General features: G+C 36.9%; 1 protein-coding gene across 1 annotated transcript in view; it reads right to left on the bottom strand.

Moving 5' to 3' along the window:
• The window catches only part of DNAH7 (dynein axonemal heavy chain 7), a 334,263-nt gene that overhangs the window by 76,692 nt on the left and 234,188 nt on the right, over positions 1-23,383 (bottom strand). The window contains exons 48-51 of the mRNA XM_058300437.1: positions 20,046-20,200; positions 10,972-11,162; positions 4,071-4,204; positions 3,013-3,348 (exon numbers count right to left, since the gene is read on the bottom strand). Of these exons, the coding sequence (XP_058156420.1) occupies positions 3,013-3,348; positions 4,071-4,204; positions 10,972-11,162; positions 20,046-20,200 (816 nt within the window). The remainder of the gene's footprint in view (positions 1-3,012; positions 3,349-4,070; positions 4,205-10,971; positions 11,163-20,045; positions 20,201-23,383) is intronic.

The following is a 23,383-nucleotide window of genomic DNA, read 5'->3' as shown; positions in this document are numbered from 1 at the left end:
AACATCTACCATCTGTCCAATGTTTATCAATAATTGGCAGAGAAATGATTCCGACGAGGACTTATTCTCTCTAATTTCTGATTTGGGAGCTATCTTTCTTAATTGAAACTCTTATTTTACTAACGTAGATTGAACAAGACTGGCTAAAAGGTCCTCTCATGATACAACCACTTTGGAACACTGTTCCTCAGTATTTACCAAAAGACAATAATGTGGGCTATGGGTGGGAGGCTCTTTGTCTCTTCAGAGATAACCTTAACCTAAACTGTCTGTCCTAACTTGTGGTGTGGAACGGTAAGAGGCTGCAGTCCTGCCCTTGGTGACCATGGCAACAACTCCAGTCCCAGGAAACAGTTTAACAATGCAAGGTCTATAAACTTTAAATATTCAGGGAAAATGCAAACCAAATGTGCTAAAAGCTTATGTAGAATGTATGAAGTCCATGCTAAAAGCTTACCTAGGATGTGGAAGATATATGCTAATTCAAGCCTATTGAGAACTGAAACAAAAGGACCATTTGACCTTTCCTCTCTGTATAAAAGGGACTCAAAAATCTTGTTCAGGGCTCGGGATTGAAACAGAAAGCTCTGAGTCCGGCCAGCCATCAATAAACCATTTTTCCTTCTCAAAATCATTCCTGGGTCCTGGCCTTTCTATATGCAAATTGAACCGCTCTCAAATTCTACAAGAACATACACATACCCTATGACTACCAATTTCATTCCTGGATATGCACCCATCAGAAATTTGTACATATCTGTACCAAAAGCCCATGTATAAGAATGTTCAGTGCCGCACAATTCATCATAGCCCCAACAAGAAACTATGACAAGGTCCTCAACAGTAGAATGGATAATTTGTGGTGTAGTCACACAATGTAATATGATTCAACAATGAGTGAATTACCTATCGTACTATACCCAACAATATGGAAGAATTTCAGAAACACAATGCTGAGTACAAGAAGCCAGGCAGAAAAGAGCACATCCTGTGTGATTCCATTTATGTGAGATTCTAAAACAAGCAAAACTAATCTAGGGTGTTGGAAGTCCAGACAGTATTTAGAGTAGGTGGGAGGGTGGTTAGTTCCTAGAAGGGGGCATGAAGTGGGGCTTCTGAATAATTGATAACGTTATTGTGTCTTAATCTGGGTGCTGGTTGCACAGGTATGCTCACTGGTGAAAATGCATTGAGCAAATACATTGATTTCTGTGCATTTCTGTATGTACATTTACTCTTAAAAGCTTAAAAATAAAACTCTACCCTTTTTTTAGGATCATTTTGATCACTTTAATCATAAACAATGATTTTAGTTGTTCTATATTAAAGGATTATAACAAAAAAAAAAGAAAAGAAAAAAAGGCCACATTTTGTTTTATAAATTTCCATTCAAATCTCATATCTGGGTGAAAAGAATTTGATTTCTTTAAATTGTAAGGGGGTTTACCACAGTTATGAAGAATCAGATGCTACGTGTATGAGTGAGTTCTATTCTGACATAACAAATAATAAAGGTTCAATATTTATTTTAAATGCAGAAAATTGTTCTAATTTTTAAATCTTGAATGAAAAATATGTCTTTAAGTGGCAAAGCAATTTTTTTCTCTGGACTCCAGCAAATATCTTGATTTTAAACTAGTTAAAAACATTCTGGTGGAAACTATTCTAACCATGGTAGAAATGGAGAACTGCAGTGAAAAGCAGAGAATCATTTACTGTGTGGCTACAATGTGGTTAGCACTGTGCTAAATCCTGGGAATATTAAAAAAAGAAAATCCTTGCCCTCAGGAAACTCAGAATCTAGTGTGAAAACCAGAAAGTCATTAACTAGTTCACAATGTAAAAATGTTGCGGAACTTTCTAAGAAAGGTCACTTAAAATATGTTTTCTTCTTTTCAGTAACCCTTGCTAAACTTAACAATTTCAGAAACTGGAAGAAAGTGAAAAATAACCTAAGTGCTTTCAAATATCATAATATGAAAAATAACTTTAAACCCTATCATATGCATTTCCTCTTTAGAGACACCCCTTCCTTTCCTCCTCTTTCTTATGGGCAGACTCTTGAAATATTGTTTGTCACGTCAAAAAATGTCAGCATTATACTTTTATTATTTTCCTATCATAAGCTTGTAAAATAATGAATGACAAAAAAAACTCTTCTCAGTCTAAAATATTCAGAATTTTAGACATCTCCCATGATAACTGAAAGGAATTCAACTCAGATTTCAGTGAGATTTGTATTTTGAATTTCTAAAAAATATTTCTTAACTGCAAGTGATAAGTATTAGATTAAGTTTCTTTTGTGGCTAGGAACAGTCAAACTGAATTATCTAGCTTCATATGGATCAAAAATACTATAAAGGGCAAAGGCTGCATTTACATTTTCTTTGCTCAAAAAATAATTTTACACTGACTGTCTTGAAATAAACATATTCTAATACCAAAGTAACAAAATCATTTCATTGATAAATGAAATGAAATTTTATATTCTCATAGACTTATTGTTAAGTATGGTCTTATTACTACTACTTATTGTAATAGCCAAAAATTAAATAAGGCATTTTATGTAAATAAGAATAAAAAACCCTATCAGAGCCATACCCCACCACACACAGTTTCTTGACAAATTTGGTGTATGTGTATCAAAATGTAAATGTGTAACTTATGGAATTCAATCTTGTAGAGGATGAGGTCATATCTTTTGAAGGTATAACTACTCTTCCCATATTTCCAAGCATTAATACATTTTATAAGTGATAAACTGATATCAATATTTCCTCTTTCTAGAATTACTTAATAACTCTCTATCTCAGTAAACAATTTCCAGGCAGACTAAATTCAGACACATCTGTTCAATTTCTAACCCTCAAATTTATTTCAGGTACAATGATTAACCAAGTTCATTTTAACTAGGAGTCTGTGATGCTTTTACCCTCTGAAACAACAGTGAAAGCCACTAAAAACTCTCTGATTTTCACGCATTAACTAGCATTTAGTATTTCTCTTACATACCTTTTTGATAAATTTTCTGATTTCTCTGAATTTTCAATAGACAGGATGAAAAGGTTAATATACCAGGTCAGTGAATACTGGTACATGGGCTCGATGTTAGCTAAATCAGCAATAGAAAAAAACAGGATGGTGGAATGGACGGCGATAGGTCGATAGCCCATGCGGGTGGCATCAATCTTTTTCTCTGTCTCTTCAGCCACTTCCTGCTTTTGAGAAATCTCATCAGCCAAAGCCTTGGAGGAAGATAATATCTTAATAGCAGTTTCATCTTCTAATATATTGCCTTCTGAAGATGAAAGAACTTCTAAAATCTTGTCTTCTATTTCTTTTAACTGCCTAAAATAAAACACAATTTTCTTAGAAGAAAAAAGGAATCATTTAAAAACGCTTCACGTACACGCTCTTTTATAAGCAATAAAGGCTTGCAGTCCAAAGAAATGCATCTCTTTGTGACAAATATCCAGAAGGTGATGTTATATAATTAATTCCTTATCTGGCAAAATGTCATAAAGACAAGGCTTTCTGCTCCAGTACTCTTTCTAATGATCATTTATGTGGTAAGTAGAGAGAAATACGGTAAGGCAATCTACTCTGCCATCAAGCATCTCAGCCCAGAGTGAACGGAAAGAATCACTCCATTTATTTCCTGGGATTTTACATGACTTAGAGTTTTGCTCTTTCTATCTACAACTTAGACTTTAGGAACAGACAGTGGGATGCAACATATTCATTTATACTATGCTCAAGCAAAAACAGGTTACCTCAGTTGTGTAATGAATATTCAAACTTTTATGTTCCAACTTTACTGAATGGCTGAAAATACATTGCCTTGACTTCTGGCAGGCCTTCTATTTCTTCCAGTGTCTAAGAACTTGCATTTAAAAATATACTCTGTAATGCAGTTTTCTAAATCAACACAGAAGCACTTACATTTTCCTCTTCAATTTCCCCCTTCAGGATACCTATTAAATCTAACAAAACAGGTCCTTACAGTGTACTTTAATTCTTTCTAAATAATCCTGAGACAAGAATAATTTGTGTTTTATAACGTCAAAAACCTTTTGTTTTCAGCCCCTTGTAATATCAAGGCTTGCTTTTCCTCTTCGAGATCTGGCCTTTCTCGTGCCACCACAATGCCCAGGAGTTGATCTTGCATTCCCTCGGGAGTTATCATGAAGTTTAATAATGCTACCTATAAATAAAAGAATTTACAAAAATGACATTTATTTCCTTTGAAAAGTCTCTGCTTATATGCTCAATTTCTGACCTTAAAATAGGTTCTGTTCAGTATAATGTATATGTGAAAAATGCAATTTAATTTTTGGGGACTATGATTAAAGATATAGGCGGGAAGCGGATTTGGCCCAACGGATAGGCCACCTGTCTACTACACAGGAGGTCCAAGGTTCAAACCCTGGGTCTCCTTGACCCGTGTGGAGCTGGTCCATGCACAGTGTTGATGGGCGCAAGGAGTGCCCTGCCACACAGGGGTGTCCCCCGCATAGGGGAGCCCCACGCACAAGGAGTGTGCCCTGTAAGGAGAGCCGCCTAGTGTGAAAAAAGTGCAGCCTGCCCAGGAATGGTGCCGCACACACAGAGAGCTGATGCAGCATGATGATGCAACAAAATGAGACACAGATTCTGGGTACCACTGACAAGAATGCAAGTGGACACAGAAAATACACAGCGAATAGACATAGGGAACAAACAACTGGGGAGGGGGGGAGAGGAGAGAAATTAAAAGAAAAGATATAGGCAAACAGCACTGTTGGTTTAAAACAGTCCTAGTCTGAAATGTAATTCATTAAAGTGTTTTATTTGGGAATCAATTTATTCTCATTTCATAATTGGTCATGTTGCCAACAAGGCTTTAACACCCAAATCAATATGAATCAGGTTGGAAGGTATCCTTCATAGAGGATGGATTAGCTGATCTACATTTTATTTTTTAAGATTTATTTTATTCATTTCTCTCCCCTTCCCCCGCCCCACCCCCCACCATTGTCTGCTCTCTGTCCATTCACTGTGTGTTCCTCTGCATCCGCTTGTATTTTCAGGTGCCACTGGAAATCTGCATCTTTTTTGTTACATCATTGTGCTGTGTCGCTCTCCATGTGTGTGGCACCACTCCTGGTGGGTTGTGGTTTTTTTTTTTTTACACACAGGTCAGCTCTCCTTGTGGGGTGCACACCTTGCATGTGGGGCAACCCTACACAGGAGTGCCCCTGCATGGCATGGCTCTCCTTGCACACAGTAGCACTGTGCATGGGCCAGCTTATCGCACAGGTCAGGAGGTCCTGGGGATTGAACCCTGGACCCTCCATATGGTAGACAGATGCTCTATCAGTAGAGCCATGTCTTCTTCCTGATCTACATTTTAAAGATCCTAGTGGTGTCAAAAGTAAAGTAAATCTTATAGAGGGAGATAAGGAAAAAAAAAGAACACTGTATAAATTACCTGTCAGGAATAAAGTACTTTTACAATATGATAATCAGCCACTACTGCAAACTGATAAATTTACATTTCAATCATGTCCATAAATATGCTAATACCTTCTTCACCCACATACCTAAAAGCTCTGCAGGTAGGTTGCTCTGTTTGCCTATATCTTAAAATCTCCCCTTCTGGTTCATTCCCATAAGTATATAAACATGTTCAGTTGTCTCTTTTTAAAAAGCAAATTCCCTTGCTCCCCAATCTTCCAGCCAGAGAACTATCTCTTTTTGCACCTTCACAACCTTATTTACTGAAAGTGTTACTTATATATGCTCTTTGTCTCCACCTGGCTTCATTTTTCAGCCCTCTACATTCTGTCCTCTGCTCTGCATCCACACACCTGTTAATACACTCACCAAGAAACCACAGAAACTGGGAAGCGGACTTGGCCCAATGGATAGGGTGTCCCCCTACCACATGGGAGGTCCGCAGTTCAAACCCCGGGCCTCCTTGACCCATGTGGAGCTGGCCCATGTGCAGTGCTGATGCGCGCAACATGCACGCAAGGAGTGCCCTGCCACCCAGGAGTGTCCCCCGTGTAGGGGAGCCCCACGTGCAAGGAGTACGCCTCGTAAGGAGAGACGCCCAGCACAAAAGAATGTGCAGCCTGCCCAAGAATGGCACTGCACAAAGAGAGAGCTGACAAAACAACATGATGCAACAAAAAGAAACACAGATTCCTGGTGCTGCTGATAAGGATAGAAGCAGTCACAGAAGAACAAGCAGTGAATGGACACAGAGAGCAGACAACTGGGGGGGGGGGACGGGGAAGGAGAGAAATAAAAAATAAATCTTAAAAAAACAAAACACGGAAACCTTCTTGCTCTAGTCTAACAAACCCAAAAACAAACACTTACTTGACCTTATCTGGATTTCAAACAAATGTCCCCTCTTTTCTTTGCCTACCACCTCCCTGGCAATGCTTCTTAATCCCTTGCGCAGAATGCCCACCCTTACGTCTTGCGTTAAGTTCTGCACCTATGTCTTGATCATCACCTCCCATTATTCATGTGTGTCTCACTTTAGCTGAACTGAACTCTGTGGAAGCCCACACACACCTGGTGGTTAATTCTTCCATGTGCTTCAGGTGTTGTTCTGCTTGGAGTACCCTTGCCCCTGTTAGCCACTGAGTCAACTCCTAGTCATCTGTCAATGGGCAGATCAAGTATTACCTCCTCTTGGGCACCTTTTTAGTTCTTTCTAGACAATGTATCTTCTCCATTGCCCTCATCTCCTTCCCCCAGTTATTTCCTGTACTTTCTCCACAGCACATGTTACAGCATATACAATCATGGGCTTACTTTTCTCTCTCCTAGAGTGTAAATAACTAGCACAGGGATCATCTCTTCTTTGACTTTATAGCTATGGCCTGGCACAAAATATATGCTCCCTAGGAACTCAGTGAATGAACAATCAGAATGTCAATATTCCCTATTCAGGGAATTGCTTTCTGCTACTTCTGTTCCCTAAAATCTTAGGCATTAGCTGATGATTCCCCAAGGCATTTCATATAAAAGAATATTACTATGAATCAGGTTCTGTGCTATAAAGAAGAATAAGACATAGCCTGGCTTTGCCCTTAAGGAATTTTAGTAGAGTTGGGGAATCAGAAGTACAAACAACATCCTGTAGGATAAGGACTCAGATGGTGGTAAACAGAAGGGGCTAGAGAATCACAGATGAAGAGTACCTCAGTCAGGCCAAGAGATGAAGGAAGGAATCCCCAAGCAAAAGAAACATGAGCTGAACCTCTTGGCAATTAGCCAAGAGAAAGAAGCCAGCAACATTTGAGGCCAAAAGTTCTTACTCTTGGCTGCATATTGGAATCACTTGGAGAGGTTAAAAATATCAGTGTCTGGGTTACATCCCCAGAGAGTCTGAAGTATGGCCTGGGCACTTGGATTTTGAAAAGTTCCCCATGGGATTTTAATGTGTAGCCTGGGTTGAGAATGACTGCTCAGGTGAAGGAATGGTATAGGAAGGGCAAAGAATCAGGAGAGGGCAAAACATATTGAGGGGAATATAGTCAAGTCATCATTTCGTCATTGGAAAGTATGTAGGTAGAACCCAAGAATATTCTTCATGCACTATGGATAATTGAAGATAAACATTTTGATAATTGTGAAGTCAATCTTGAAGCCCAGGAATGCTGAATGTTGAAAATACAAACAATTTTAGCAGCTACCACAAACCATCAAAGGTGACTCTGCTCTAGTTTTCATCCTGGCCCTAATGAAGGGAGATTCCTAAATAGGAGGTATTTTCTAAACACAGGTTATATCACTGAATCTACACATTACTGACAATATTGTCAAAAAGGTCTGCATATAGTTTATATTACATCTCACCGAGATTGGAGCAGCTAAAAATACTGGCATTTGGTAATTAGAACTTTAGAAGCAGGAGAATTAGTAGAGAAGAAATAAAACGACCTAATGGGCAAGCTACGCATAGGTTATACTTTACTCAAACGTAACACACTCAGCTTATTAGAAGGATTACTTGCATTACACAAGTGTCTTCTCATTTTTATTTTTATGATTATTCTTCCCAAGGCTCTACTAACCTATGAAGCACCTTGTGTGGATTAGAAAAAGGTGCCATCTGTGTGCAGACTCGGCCTCACATCTCACATTAGGGCCAATGCTTAACAAAGGAGCTAGGGGCTAGATTTCACCTTGCTGCCCCATCTTTGTGTAGTGTCTAAACTGCACAGCTGTGGAGGCAGCCCCACTCCTCCTCCTAAGGACAAACAATATTCCCCTAGCTGTGGGAGGGTTAGAAAAAAAGGCAGATTCGTTTTGTTTTTTTCCTCCCGATCTCAAATTGCTCTTTAGCATCTTTGGTGGTTTTGCCCATTTTGTAAATTATTTGTGTTGCCACGGCCCAGGGCTTTCCTTTCTTTCCTAACTGCAAACGGGTAATGCTGTGGGAGAAGTGGCTGTCCTCTCCCTGTTTTCGGTCTTTGCCTTTTCATCCCCATATTCCCAGTTCCGGCTGCTGGGTGGGAATCATGGCATCTTGCTTCTCTGTTGGAGCAGAGTAATTGTGTTTTTGTAGGCAAATCTCCTACCTGTGACAGGAAGTCTAAAAGAGCTTCTTGCAGTACCCCAGGGAAGGGACCCCTCCTCCCGCATAAGCTCAGGCACTTCTCCATGGTGGGAGTCCTCTGGTTTCAACTTTTCCCCTCTACTTTCTCCATGGGGGAGGGGAGGGGCTGGAATGCCAGTAAGTATAGGTTACATGGGCACAGTCGTAAATTTATACGAGATGATATGCAATTCTTGAAAATGGGAAATTTGAAAAATTCATTAAATGTTATGTAATTCTCTATTGTTGGCATTTACTCACGGAAAAAAACTACAATTAAAATTTTAAAGGGATTTCCCCTGTTGATATGAGAAACCAAGTGCACAGGTTACATGGGCTTTAATCCAAAGATCACAGGAGCACCGTTGGCAAATGCAGATTTTACAGCTTTCACTTCATTATGTTCAGACACAAGGAGGTGTTCATTACCTCATCAAGTCCATTAATGTTGGATCTTTCAAAATCAAGATTTTTGAAAATCTAGCCATTTGTTCACAGTAAACATTTAAACAGCATACAAACATGGTTTCATAATTTTATTTTCCTTTAGACTCAGAAGAATTATAGCAGCATATTATCCCTTGGGTGCTTTTGAAACAAACAGTACATGAAAGATCCTAAAAATAGATTCAAGGAGGAAGTACTGTAATTTGTAAATGAAAGCAAGTAACAGCCTCACTATGTTTTCTAATCCCTGTTTAATCAATCCCAGCAATTAAGATAATGGAGCAATAAAATGCTCTAGAGAGCTTAAAGGTTTTGATACTGAATCATAGATCCGTTTCCTCCCCACAGAGTTTTATGACATCTACCATAACCAGTTATTAGTGAAATAAAAATTGTTTATGTTATGTGCAATATTTCCACATATTTTACTGAAAGGTAAAAAAGGTTTTCCATGTTATTTATTTTTTAAAAATTTTTGGTAACATATCTTTGGGATTTTGTCATTTTCTCTCATGGTTCGTTCTTCTCACATTTAAAAGTTAGATAATACTAATGGTTTATACATAACACAAGGTGCTGGACCTTATTTTAAGTACTCTACATAGATTAATCTATTTAATCCTCACATAACTCTATGAGATAGCAACTTTTATTATTCCCACTTTACAGAAGAAGGAATTAAGGCACAGAGAGGTTAAATAAACATGCCCAAATTCACCCAACTGGCAAATGCTGGAATTCTATCTAAGTTAGTCTGGTTCCTGAATCCCTGCTCTTCACCACCTCTAAACACTGCCTTTCCTGGTAGGTATATGAATAATAGATATTTTTAGGTATCTAGATCGTATATAGTATTTTAATTGATTAAAAACGGTGGCCAAGAATTTCCATATTTTAATATATATTTTTTAAGATTAAGTTCAAGAGCCACTTTCCTTTACCCAGACTTCTTGGTACTTCCTGTTGTCCAGTCTAAAGCATCATGTTCCCTTCTCTAGGCTCCCAGCACACCTTGTAGCTCTTCTATAGATTTCTAGTCAAACAATACGAACTCTTTGCACGCACGCTGTTTACATTGTAAACCTCTTGAGAGCAGTGTTACTGATCTTGGAGAAATCAGTTATGCCATTTTAGTCCCTTCTCTGCTTATCTGAAGAGAGATGCCGATGTCATTTTAAATATTTCCCAAAAAAAAGAGCATTTGAACTCACTGGGTAAATCTTGCCTTTATTTGTCTTTTTGTTTATTTATTTTGATTTTCTTTGCCTTTATTTGTAATCTTCACGATCTGAATCAATATTTCTGAATGTCCCCTTCTGTAAATTAATCCCATCTCTCACCCACTCAATTTGTTCACTCCACAAACACTCACCAAGCATCAACTGCAGTAAGAGTTGGGCATAAAAAATGGCATAAGGCATAGTCCCTAAAGCTCCAGGCGCTCAGGTGCAACTAAAGGTCTAAGTTATTTCAGTCATTGACTAAAAGTTTAAGCTAACTTTATTGTTTAAAGTAACCTTATTATTTGAAAAGAACCAATCATTGAAAACAGTTCTTTTAAGTAATTATATAAAATCAGATAGCAGCAACCTTGTTAGGTGAAAGAATAGAATTCTGTTCCTGAATTCCAATTCCAATTATTAGTATATTATCATTTATTACTAAGAAAGAATGTGAATATATGTCATCTATTTTTACCAATGAAAATCTAAGAATAATATCAATTATAAAAATTAGGTTTTTAGGGTCTTTTTCACAGCATACTGAAGGCTCCTTTTTTACTTACATACACATGCAAAAGCAACATTTGGAAATTATTACAGCAATTTCAGGAAATGACAATCTGTTTTTCTTAGGCTCAGATGGAAAAAATTAGTCATTAATTGTAAAATTTGATTAAAGAAAGATTCATTACAGATACTGGCCTTTACTGATGTTTCAGGAAGATAATGAGGATTTCTCAGCTTCGTGGTAATATAGAAGCGGAAGTCTGGCGCATATTCAATTGTGGCGTCCCCAAGTCGGATACATGTACTCCCACTGTGCTTAAAGGTTTGTTTTAATAGAAGAGGTTCCAGAATAGGATCTAGTTCTTCTCCAACATTTTCTAGCAACACTAGAGTAAAATCAGAGAAAGAGTCCATGTTATTTTAAATAGTGACTGCAAATGTTCAACCCTCAAATTCTTCCAGTCTTCTAAAATTGTTGCTGTTCCTGGTTGCCTTTAAAATTATTGTCCTCTTCTAATTTAGGAAAACAATTCCATAAAAATAATTATCTGTGGCAAGGGCTTAACCTATGGGTCTACCAAGTCATCCTCCCTTTTTCAATAGTCCTTAGTCATGGTCCTCCTGCTCAGTGCTCCACCATCTGGTTAAAGCTAGGATTGCACTGTGTCCAAGTAGGATAATTTGTCGGTCTATTTGCAATACCAGAGAAACTGCGTTCCAGCCGTAGTTTTTTATACTGTTACTTGAAAAATAAATTATAAAAATAACACATGCTTATTACAGAACATCTGGAAAACATGGGAAAGTATGAAGAAGAAATAGAAAAACTACCTCTGATCAGTGTTCTTAATCTTTCTCTTCCTCCCCCGGAGTATTTTACATAATTGAATTATACCATATATAGGTTAATGGAGAGATGACACAAAATTATAAATGGCATGATAAATATTTGTTGAGTAAATTGTTTTCCCCTTCAGTACTCTTATTCATCCTTTCCCATACAGTTGAAACTAACATATATAATTTTGCATCTTAATTATTTTGAATTATATCATATTTCCCCATGTGATTAAGACTCAGAAACATGTCCTTTTTTTTTTTTTTTTTTTTTGAGGTACCAGGCCCAGGGATTGAACCCAGGACCGCATATGTGAGAATCAGGCACTGAACTACTGAGCCACATCAGCTCCCCTGAGTTGGTTTTTCCATTTTTTTTGCTTGTTGTTTTTAGGAGGCCCTGGGAACCGAACCCAGGACCTCCCATGTGGGAAGCAGGTATTCAACCAGTCAAGCCACATCCACTCCCCTAAACATGCTTTTACTGACTGAATAGTAGTCCATCATACTGATTTCCCCTCATTTATTTAAAAAGTACTCTGTCATTAGATGTTTGGATTGTTTCCTGTTCTCAATATTATAAATAGCACTGCATACAAAACTTCATTTTTCAGAATATATTCTTATGGATAGCAATCTAGAAGGGAAATACCCAAACAAAGCTCAGTAACATTGTTAAGGCTTTTAACATATTTGCTCAATTAAAATCTCATGCTTTGGTGTCTGGAGGGCTAGCGCAGCCAAACTTGAATCACGGCATTTGGTAGGAGACCCTCAAGGGACTGAGCCTACAGTTGTGATGGGAAGGGCTCAGGACACTGGGGAGATGGGTACTTTTAGCTCTATTGCAGTAAAAGTACAATGGATTCCGGTCCTTCCCACAAGTTATTTTTGGCCAAATGAACTCCTAAGACTGTCTTGTCAATTTCCTTCACTGCATGTCAAGGAAGACATGCTATTAAATTTCATTTGCAAGTATTGAGTATACATCTCTAAAAGATAAGAACTCCTCTTTAAAAATTGCCACATTAAAAAATAACGCTTCTTCATAATTTTTTCAAATATCTAGGCAGTGATGTGTTAAAGTCTTACATATAATACGGTTTGTACCAGAGCTTATTCCAGTTTATTGTAAACTCACTCTTCTTCTGAATTTTATTTGCCCTTTTTTAAGACTTTCTTTTTATCTAGGTTACCTTTAGTGTTTTTTGTGACTAAAGTATTTTATTTATGTAATTTGCAAATGTTTTTATAATAAATTTTAAAAGCATAGTTATAAAATTTTTTCAATAAAAAGGTACTGTTAGCAAAATTACATTTTCTTTAGAGTACAGATAAAACATTTTGTTTTTAATATACTCTCAGAAAATGTGATAATATACTAACAGATAGTTGCAATATTATACTTTAATGACAAGTCTCTTGGTTAATTAAATCATTTATTAATAACAAGTTCCTTATTTGGACCATAAGAATAGATTGCCTGAGGGAAGTGGACTTGGATCAGTGGATAGAATGTCCACCTACCACATGGGAGGTCCACAGTTCAAACCCACGGCCTCCTTGACCCATGTGGAGCTGGCGCACATGCAATGCTGATGCACGCAAGGGGTGCTGTGCCATGCAGGGGTGTCCCCCGTGGGAGCCCCACGTGCAAGGAGTGTGCCTCATAAGGAGAGCTGCCCAGTGCGAAAGAAAGTGCAGCCTGCCCAGGAGTGGTACCGCACACACGGAGAGCTGATGCAGCAAGATGATGCAACAAAATGAGACACAGATTCCAGGGGCCACTGACAAGAATAGAAGCAGACACAGAAGAACACACAGCAAATGGACACAAGAACAGACAACTGGGGCAGGGTAGAGGGGGAAGGGGAGAGAAATAAATAAAAATAAACCTTAAAAAAAAAAAAAGAATAGATTGCTCGATTTTAAGGAGAATAATAAAATTTATCATCATATAACATGAAGTCATAAAAGGCTCTTCAAGACAGATGTTTTCTAACTTTGCTTCTCTATTAAATTCTGTAAAGAGGCATTAAGTAATACTGTAAACTTGAATTACATTTTAAAAATAAGCACCATTAACATATATTCTACAGAAACTTACTCTTTTAAATTACTGCCCCTTTTTTTGCCACACAAACATTTAAATCTGTTTTCTTTACTTTGTAAATAGAGACAACATTTAACCATTACACAAACTTCCTCTCATTGCACAATGGAAAAGCACTTAGAAAAAGCACTTGGAAACTTTTTTATAAATTTTCTTATTTTCTTATATCTAAAGCAATTAAACATCATCAGAGCAATTCCCTGAGTTTCAAAAGTTTCCAATTTCCAGCTCAGGGATAACCAATCTCATGTTATTTTTCTAAGCATATAAAACACATGAATTAAAAAAGATAAAAACTAAAACAAAGGAATAGAAACCATCCAGAAGAAGTGTTTAGCTTTTTTTCCCCTCAGAATGTATTATAACACACAGGGTTCTTTAAGGTGACTCAGGATCTCTATAATATGTCCTATATTTAAGGCGATGGAACTGCAAATACTATAGAAATACTCATAAAGAAATTTCAACTTGAAAAATAGTATAGAGATGTTTGAACTGCCAATAAATGTAAGAAAACATGATTCTATTTCTCACATTGGAGTAAGGAGATGGACAGATTGAAAATACCGTTAAGGAGTCTCACCCAGCTCCCATCCCTGTGATTTCCGCATTAGTGCTGTTATTTCCTGTTAGATATTAGTAAGAGACTATTGAAAGAATACTATTATTACTAAAACCTTTCAAAGAACAAAAATGCTGTACTTTTGAAATATTTTAAAACATTAATTAAATCTATAAAGAGAGAGCCATTCTAATGAGGTATATGTTGGCATAAATACAGCAATGCATAAAAACTTTGATAATCCCCAATTATCTTCACCTTTGACATATGGGATTTAGAAATGGGAAAAGGAAGAAAGGAGGGATTATAAAATTTTCTTTGATAATTATGTGTTGTTTAAACTATGATAGGCGGTGGAGTAGGGACAGGTTAGGATTAAACATTTTCAAAAAACATGATTCTCAAACATTGCCTATAAATTTATGAATAATGATTAAGAAATACCCCTAATTATATTCAAATAAGGCCTAAAATTAAAATTGATACAGTATAGAACACTGCTGTTTTCACTGGGTTTCTACCCATAGGAACTTCACCACTGGTTCTGATTTCTCCCTCATTAATCATAATAATAATATTATTGAAATAAGTCTAGCTGATGTGCTCAAAGGCAAATTTTGTAAAAACTGGGTAAGGAAATATAAAAACACAGAAAATGAGTGTGCAGCTGTACACATTCCAATAATCAGTTTTTAGTACTTCTATGCACATCTCTTAAATAATATTTATTTATACATAGGAAAGTTTATTTTAACAATTGTAGTTTTATAATAAGCTGTTGAAAGGATTGCTTTATTTTTAATGTATACAAATCTTTAAGGCATTATAAAAAAAGCTATGCTAAACTGTTGGCATTTTGTCAGTTATTTCGAAACAAATTACAACAAATATAAGAACGTGAATAATAATTTGATGCCATTGGTTAACTTTAGTTTTATTTCCAAACATTTAATTCTGAAAGAGTTGATACCCTCAGAACATTTATTTTTCCTATTACGGAATAAGAGATGTCATATTGACGTCTTTGGTTTTCTGTAAAGTTTTATCATTTTCTTGCTATTCATTTTAAAGTCATTCTAAGTTTTGGTTTAGGTTAGTTTGGTTTCCTGCTCACTGATCGACTGGAACCACTACCCATTTATTTTGGTTCTTAATTGTTACTGGTTTGTTTTTTTTAATACTCTCTTTTATTAGTTCTAATAATTTTTCAGCTAATTCTCTTTGGTTTTCTAGATAAGGTACAAATATGCCTATGAATATGATTTTTGTTTCCTCCATTCCAAAGGTCATAGCACCCTGTTTTAATGAATTGACAGGAATTTCCCTTACAGTGTTAAACAATAGCAACAATAGACATCTGTTTCTCATGTTTTATTTTTCCATGATCAGATTTTTAAAATCTACTCTTTGCTGGAAGTTGAATTCCAGAAATATAACAGCTAAGTGTGTTAAATTTTGTTTACTTTTAACAACAGTAATTCTTTTTTGCATAAAATCCAATGTTTAAATAAATTCCTACTAAAAATAGAGTTTTATTTAAGAATTATATTATCCTAGGTGAGGCTTCAAATTAATATAATATCTCTTCTGCATATTATTTTCAACTCTAGGATATTGTGTTTATAGATGCTACAATAATCGAACACCTACTTTGTGCCCTTGGGGAGTTAAGAAGTAAAAAGCAAACAGTTCCGCATATAATAATAAAGACTACAGTGGAAATCTATAAAAACTTCAGTGGTGACACTGATGGAGAAGTTAAGAGATGTTACAAAAAAAGAAGTGTTTGAGCTGTTTCTTAAAGGATCCTGTTTAAAAGAATTCATTAAATGAATGGAAAGTCGAGTGATATGCGGCATGTTGTTAAGTCCTGCTTGCCCCCTAAGGCCCCAAACCCCAAAGTATCATCCTCATTACACACAATCTCTGTCTTCCCGGTAAACCTAAAAGTTCCATGAAAGACAGAGAACAAAACTGTTTTTAGTGCTGTATTTTCAGTGCCGACCAAGGGACCTGGCTGAGGTAGCTGCAAAATAAGCATGTGTTAGGTGAATGGGAAAACAAATGAAAGAAACATCAAACCAGAAACTGTTTTGCATTGCTAATATGTTATATGCAAGAGGGAAAGAGAGTAAAGTGCTAGGAGATGAGAATAGAAATATAAGGAAGGCTTAGCTATGCTAGATTTTGCCTTGGATGCAAAATTGTTCTTTTCACAGAGTCACTGGAAAGCTATTAAAGATCTTGTATATGAACAGATTTCCTTAGCAGCAGTATTTATATGAATAATATGCTGTGCAAACTTTTTCCACTGGTGAAGTTAATATAGCTGTACCTTTATTTTCTAGAACATTGACTTTCAAACAATTTTTTTTTTTTTAAGTAGCAGGATACCTACTTTCAAAGAGCATCTTACATTAAAACACAATACAAACAAAGGAAAGGGAGACCTGCTCTGGTCGAAGCAGAGGCAGGTGGGTAAAAAAGGCCAAAACTTTTGCCCTCTTGACCCAATCTTCCTTTGAGCGATGACAAATCAAAAGCCACTGTTCTTGAATATGCCAATATCTGAAGATGAGTTCGTAAATGGAAACAAAGCTTATGATTTTGAAACTGTAAGAGTAACCAATTCTTTTATTTGAAGGTTTAATGTAAAATAGCCATAAAACTACCATCTGTTTCTATTAAGATATTGATGTATTTAATACCTTTTCACTTCCCTGTAATGATGTCAGAAGGCATAGTAAATAATCATTGGCAATTTCAAAAGAATTTCACCCCAAACATTAAGTCAATCAACTGAAAATCTTGTGTAACAAAGTAAGTGTTAGATAAAAGCAGATGACTTGGAGACCAGTATTAACATCCCCACTTAAATAGTTTTACAATTTTGGTTAAGCTATTTAAACTCTGTAATACCTCACTTACCTGGTTAATAAAATGAGTTACTTGTGGATTTCACAAATTTATGGCCACAACTCAGAAATGCATTTTAAGGCCTCACCCAAGCATGCACACACACATAAAACTTTCATGAAACAATATGAATCCTTATTCATCCTTTTCCATTCATGCTATGTACCTAATATTGTCTATTCTTGGGAAGCAGAAACGGCTCAAGCAGTTGGGTATCTGCCTATCATTTGGGAGGTTCTGGGTTCAGTGTCGGGTGCCTCCTAAAGAAGACAAGCAAGAGAGTGAGCTGATACAATGGGCTGGGCAAGTGGACTGACACAGCAAGATGACGCAACGAGATGACTCAAAAAGAGACACAGCAAGGAAACAATGAGTGACACGACACACAGGGAGGGAGGTGGCTGAAGCGATTGGGCACCTCTCTCCCACATGGGAGGTCCTGGGTTTGGTTCTCAGTGCCTCTAAGAAGCAGAAGAGCACCCAAAAAGCAGACACAGAAAGCAGAGAACAAGCACAAACAAGGTGGGTGGAAAAAATAAAATAAAGCTTTAAAAAAATACACAAACAAAAATTTTGTTTATTCTTTCCTATTGCCTCTCATTTTTAAAATGCTTGTCATTACTCATTAAGTTGTGCTGTTGTTTTTTTATCCCACAGTTGTGACCCATAGTTTGAAAAATACTAGGCAGAATCTCTATAACCTTTTCTTCTCCAGACTGATGTAATTCTAACATCAAGGTAAGTGACTGAGATCACAGAAATCTCCTAAATGACAAGGACATGGTAAATATTCAACAAATATTTGTAGAATTATGATGCCTTTTTAGTTTAGTTTTTTTTTTTTTACTGTGTGTAGGAAATTACTTAAATATTTAAAGAGTCCATTGCCTTTGCATTTCCTTTTTTTTTTTATGGATTTTTTTAAATCTTTTTTTTTGTCTTTATTTTTTTAATGTTACATTCAAAAAATATGAGGTCTGCATATACCTCCCACCCCCCTCACTCCACTCCTCCCACCATAACAACAACCTCCTCCATCATCATGAGACATTCATTGCTGCATTTCCTCTTATACAACACTATTAAATAGGATGGTACATATAAACCACATAGCACATGCTTGGCAACAAACCTAAGATAAATTGAGTCCTTATCAGATTCTGCTGTAAGTACCCAGTGTAAAGTAATGTATGTCTTCATCACACTACAAGGTCAAAGAACAGATGGGGAAGCTGGGTCTCGTGAAGGTAAAAGAACCAAACAGTGAGTGACAGGGACATGCAGGTAGTCTGGCTCCAGAGCACGTACCCTACCAATCACAGAGAACACTGCTCCCTGTAAGAGTTAGGGATGTACGTAATTTCCTATCTTTATTAGTTAATTGTATATATGCCTGATCTTGTTTACTAAACAAGGAAGATATCTGAACATAGGGACCATGACCGCCCCCCCACCTTTGGTACTTCCACATTACCATACTATTCTTTTTTTTAAGATTATTTATTTCTCTCCCCTCCACTCTTCCCCCCACCCCGGTTGTCTGCTCTCTCTGTCCATTCGCTGTGTATTCTTCTGTGTCTGCTTGTGTCAGGGGCACCCAGAATTTGTGACTCATTTTTTCTGTTGCATCATCTTGCTGCATCAGCTCTCCATGTGGGCGGTGCCATTCCTGGGCAGGCTGCACTTTCTTTTGTGCTGGGTGGCTCTCCTTACGGGGTACACTCCTTGCACGTGGGGTTCCCCTACACAGGGTCACCCCTGCATGGCAGGGCACTCCTTGCATGAATTAGCACTGCATGTGGGCCATCTCATCACACAGGTCAGCAGGCCCTGGGTTTGAACCCTGGGCCTCCCATGTGGTAGGCAGACATGCTATCTGTTGGGCCAAATCCACTTCCCCATACTATTCTTTATGAACACCAGTTGGTTGAATGAAACACTGTGTGTGCCTCTTTGGGCCCACATGCATATCCTAAACATTTTGTAGGTAGACTTAGTTGTTGTTGTTTTTCTTTCATTGCATCCTTATCCTAACAGAAGCTTTAACTGTAACAAAAATTTAAAGATGAACTTCTTATTCATATATATAAATAAAATATATATATAAGATTACCTGGCTTATTTATTATGCTTCTTCCATGTGGTACTAATTCTAATTGCAACTGGGAATTACTGAACTTGACCTGGAGCCAAATATGCTGTAGTTTCATAAGTATCTCCTCTTATTTGGTAAAATGAATAGTAAAAATGGATAATTTGCATGGTTTTAAAACATGACCAACAAGCCAGTTTACAAAAAGTCTAAATATTCTATTTAGTCTTTTGTTTTGACACATGACATCTGCATTAGAACTTTACTGAATAAAGTCCTTGTCATGTTTCTAATCTCTCCATTGTGGTTGGCCAGTAATAGCCAGCCATGTAAAAATCTATACTCACTTCTGTGCCATTTCTGTAGATTAAGTCAAGAGAGGAATAAATTTGTAAGTGGACTTACACGTTGTATTACAATACTTTTGGCTTCTCAAGTGGCCCTTTCAACTGCAAAAGTAGATATAAGGAGAACTAACAAATGGCAAACAGACAAAAATTAAACAGCTAAATTAGAGGAAGCATCACACATGAATATTTAGACTGAGAAAATGTCCCAATCTACTGGGACTATAATCTTTAAATTTCTTATTTGATTACTTACCCATAAATAATGAAAGATTTTTATAAAGTCGCCATTTAAAATAAACCTGACATAGTTATCTTTTAAAGAAGAAACCTACATAGTTTTGGGTCCATTGCACACTCCCTGACATTTCTATAATGTACACTTATTATTCAGCTACATACCAGGAGTACCAAATTGGATGCAATTTTCCAAAGTCCTGGCATATTCAGGATCATTTAATTTAATAACGTGAAGACTATTGGCTTTTTCCATGTTCTTGATCCATTTATTAGCCTGACCTTGAGGATCTATCATCAGAGGCCATCTTCTTGCATTCCTGAAAGGAAAAAGAAAGAGGAAGATGGTCAAGTCATGATTTAATCATGAGCACATCACAGTCTTATACTTAACTCTTTCTAGTATTTGTTTTACTTCCCAACTTAATATGAAAAATTATGTTCTTTAAACAGAGACATTTAGATTGAACAGTTGAGAATGGCAACTATAAAAATTATTTTGCAGGGAGTGGAGGTAGCTCAAGCAATTAGGCGCCTCCCTCTCATATGTGAGGCCCCAGGTTCGTTTCCCAGTGCTTCCTAAAAAAAAGAAGACAAGCAAATAATGAGTGCAAACAATAAGGGGAGGAGAAACAAATAAAAATAAATAAATCTTTAAAAAATCATCTTGAAAACGTAGCACAAGGCTTTTACTCCTTTTTGGAAAATTAAAATTCTCTAAATGTCAAATTATACTTTTTGAAAATATTCACCACTCCTGCTAATTCTGTCACAATGACATCCATCAAGAAGATTGGATTGGAAATCAGAAAACTCCAGTTCTAAACTAGATCAGCCATTGATTAGTCATGTGATTTGGGGCAATTTACTTCACTTCCTCAGTTCTACCCACTGCCATTAGCAGAAACAGAAAAGAACGGTTTGGAATATCATATTCACCTTGGAAATCTAGACCATAAAAGGTACAATAGTCTAAAGAAAGGATGAAAAGAATAATTTTATATCATCTAAACTTCATGATAATCATAAACATTTAATGTTAACATAATTGTTCATACAGTCTTTGTTCTAAACACTTGTATATTTAATGCCATATATGTAGCTCATCACATATTTGCCTAGTGATTGTGAGCTTCTTGTGGACAGGAATATATTCTCCAAAGTTCATGATTTTTGCACTATAGCTTTTTTTCTCACCCACATCTCCCTTTTATGTTAAGAGCCCATGAGAAACCCAGCTTGTATTCCAGGGTGCTCCCTTTGCAGTTTTGGGGTGGAATCACAGAAGACTTAACCAGTATCTGCCACATCATATGGTGTCCAACCATATAGCTTTCTATTATGTGTGAAATGTAATCAATATCAAGAGTCTCGTTTCCTAAAAATAATGTCTTGCTCTTCAAAAGGTGAGCACAGCAAATTCATGCAGAGCATCATAAGACCCCAAGGAGAAAATAAAATGTGACTGGAGTTAACAGCAACAGAGATTATTATATATTCAACTTAATCTCATTATAGCATGAATTTAGAATTGGATAATTTGTCCCCCCAAAAGAAAGGAAACACATTATTCTTTAGCACATGAGTTAGAGCCAGATAAAACACATAGTTTACATGGTAAAGGAAATAATCTCATCCTTCAACATTTGTATTACAGAACATTATATTTAGGAAGGAAAAAGACTAAAAGATCAGTGTAATAACTTAGATGCAATCAACTAATGAAAAGAGAATCATTATGCTTAAGAAACTGAGAAAAACTGGAAAGGAATAAAGTTATTAATATGTAAAAGTTTTTATCCTGTCATATTTTAGAAATATTTTTAAATTTGGAGGATTAGGTGTGAGTGTTTCCTAAAGAAACTGAATGACTCACTCTTCCTTCTGTTGCCTTCACACTTGTTAGCCACAATACCCAGTTCATGCTGTTTTCTTTATCCAAAATATACCTTTCCCTATCCTTTCATGTTCAAGCCTTACATTTGCTTCAGCTTCAAAGTCAGCTCAAATGCTAAGTTGTCCATAAATTCTCTCTTGATCTCCTTTCCCTCTGAACTTCCTTAGCAATTCATCCCCATCATATTTATGGTACTTTCATATAATGATAATATCCTATCATGGCAATTCTAAAATTTCTAAACTGCATCACCCAACTAGAGTAGATACTTTTGAGGGAAGGGTCCATGCTGATTCTTCATCATTTTTTCCCCTAGATCAACTAATGTTTGCCTGAAATGAAAGAACAAAAAATCTGGCAAACACCATAGAAGTCTAACCATTCTGGAACCTAAAGTTCTTAAGAGATTATTCTTACACGGAAAACACTGGTTCAAGATGGAACAAACCCATTATAATTGATCTCTTCCACTGCTTCTAACAAGCTATGTATGCACACACAGAATCATAAAGAAGACTTTGAATAATAAGGTTCATAGTTACATGTAAAAATATTGAGGGCTTGACATAGGCTCTATTTTCTTTTATTAGGCACTGCTTATGTTCTTGATAGATTCTTGCCCCTCTAACTGAGAACACAGCAGGACTCCCCAGGATAGAAGTTTAATGTTTTCTTGTTTATTGTGTGGGTCTCCACCCACTGAGATAACTCCCTATGACAAGATGAATACATTCATATGCCATAGAGGCATGCCCCAAGTGCACCCTATCCTGCACAGCTTCCCACTCCTGATGTCCTACACCAGTACCTCTCCCCTGCCACATTTGCTAAAAGAACTTTCTACCATTGCAGTTTTAACCACAGACCTTCAAATCCCCAGAGTTCACTTGTTACTTCCTCCAATCTTTCCCCCCAGTTCCATGGATAGTCCAACCCAACACCACCCACCCCCACTCCTCCTCACATTCCTGCATCATAGAATGCAATCACATCAGGCATCACTATCACCCCCATCCACTGCCCAACCACATCCTTCCACTTTATAGACTTTGCCCATATTGAGCATTGGCTCACCATATTCTATTCCCTTTCTGTCTCCTGTTAACCTATCCTCCAGACTCTAGCTCTAAGGCCTTTGTCTACAAACTCACCATGTAGATTCACTAACTTCCCCCTGGCATGGGACATGACTCCTGGGGATGAGCCTTCCTGGCACTGAGGAATTATTACCAAGCCCTGACTACTGATGCATCTGGAAAAAGATCTTTACCAAAAGGGGGAAATATTAAATACAAATGAGTTTTTATGGCTAAGAGATTTCAAAGTGAGTTGTGAGATCATACCAGAGGTTATACTTATGCACATCTCAGCAGGATCTCATTGAATGCCACAGTAAACAGTACCTCAAACAGCAGGGCTCCAAAGGGCTCTAGAAAGAGCTAGACAGTATAAGTAGGGTAGTAAACCTCAGGAATTTAGCATCCTGTCAGTGGGCATTACTTTTGAATTTATGCCTCCCAAAGCAACAGAGTTAGACTCATTTATAATTTCCCTATACATGGCTCTTCTACCCCATTTATTTGAACCTATAATTAGCCCTATACCC

The sequence above is a fragment of the Dasypus novemcinctus genome, chromosome 7 (assembly GCF_030445035.2).
Source record: "Dasypus novemcinctus isolate mDasNov1 chromosome 7, mDasNov1.1.hap2, whole genome shotgun sequence".
NCBI lineage: Eukaryota > Metazoa > Chordata > Mammalia > Cingulata > Dasypodidae > Dasypus > Dasypus novemcinctus.
Note: the sequence above shows the minus strand (reverse complement) of the source record. Positions and strands in the feature narration are given on the sequence as shown.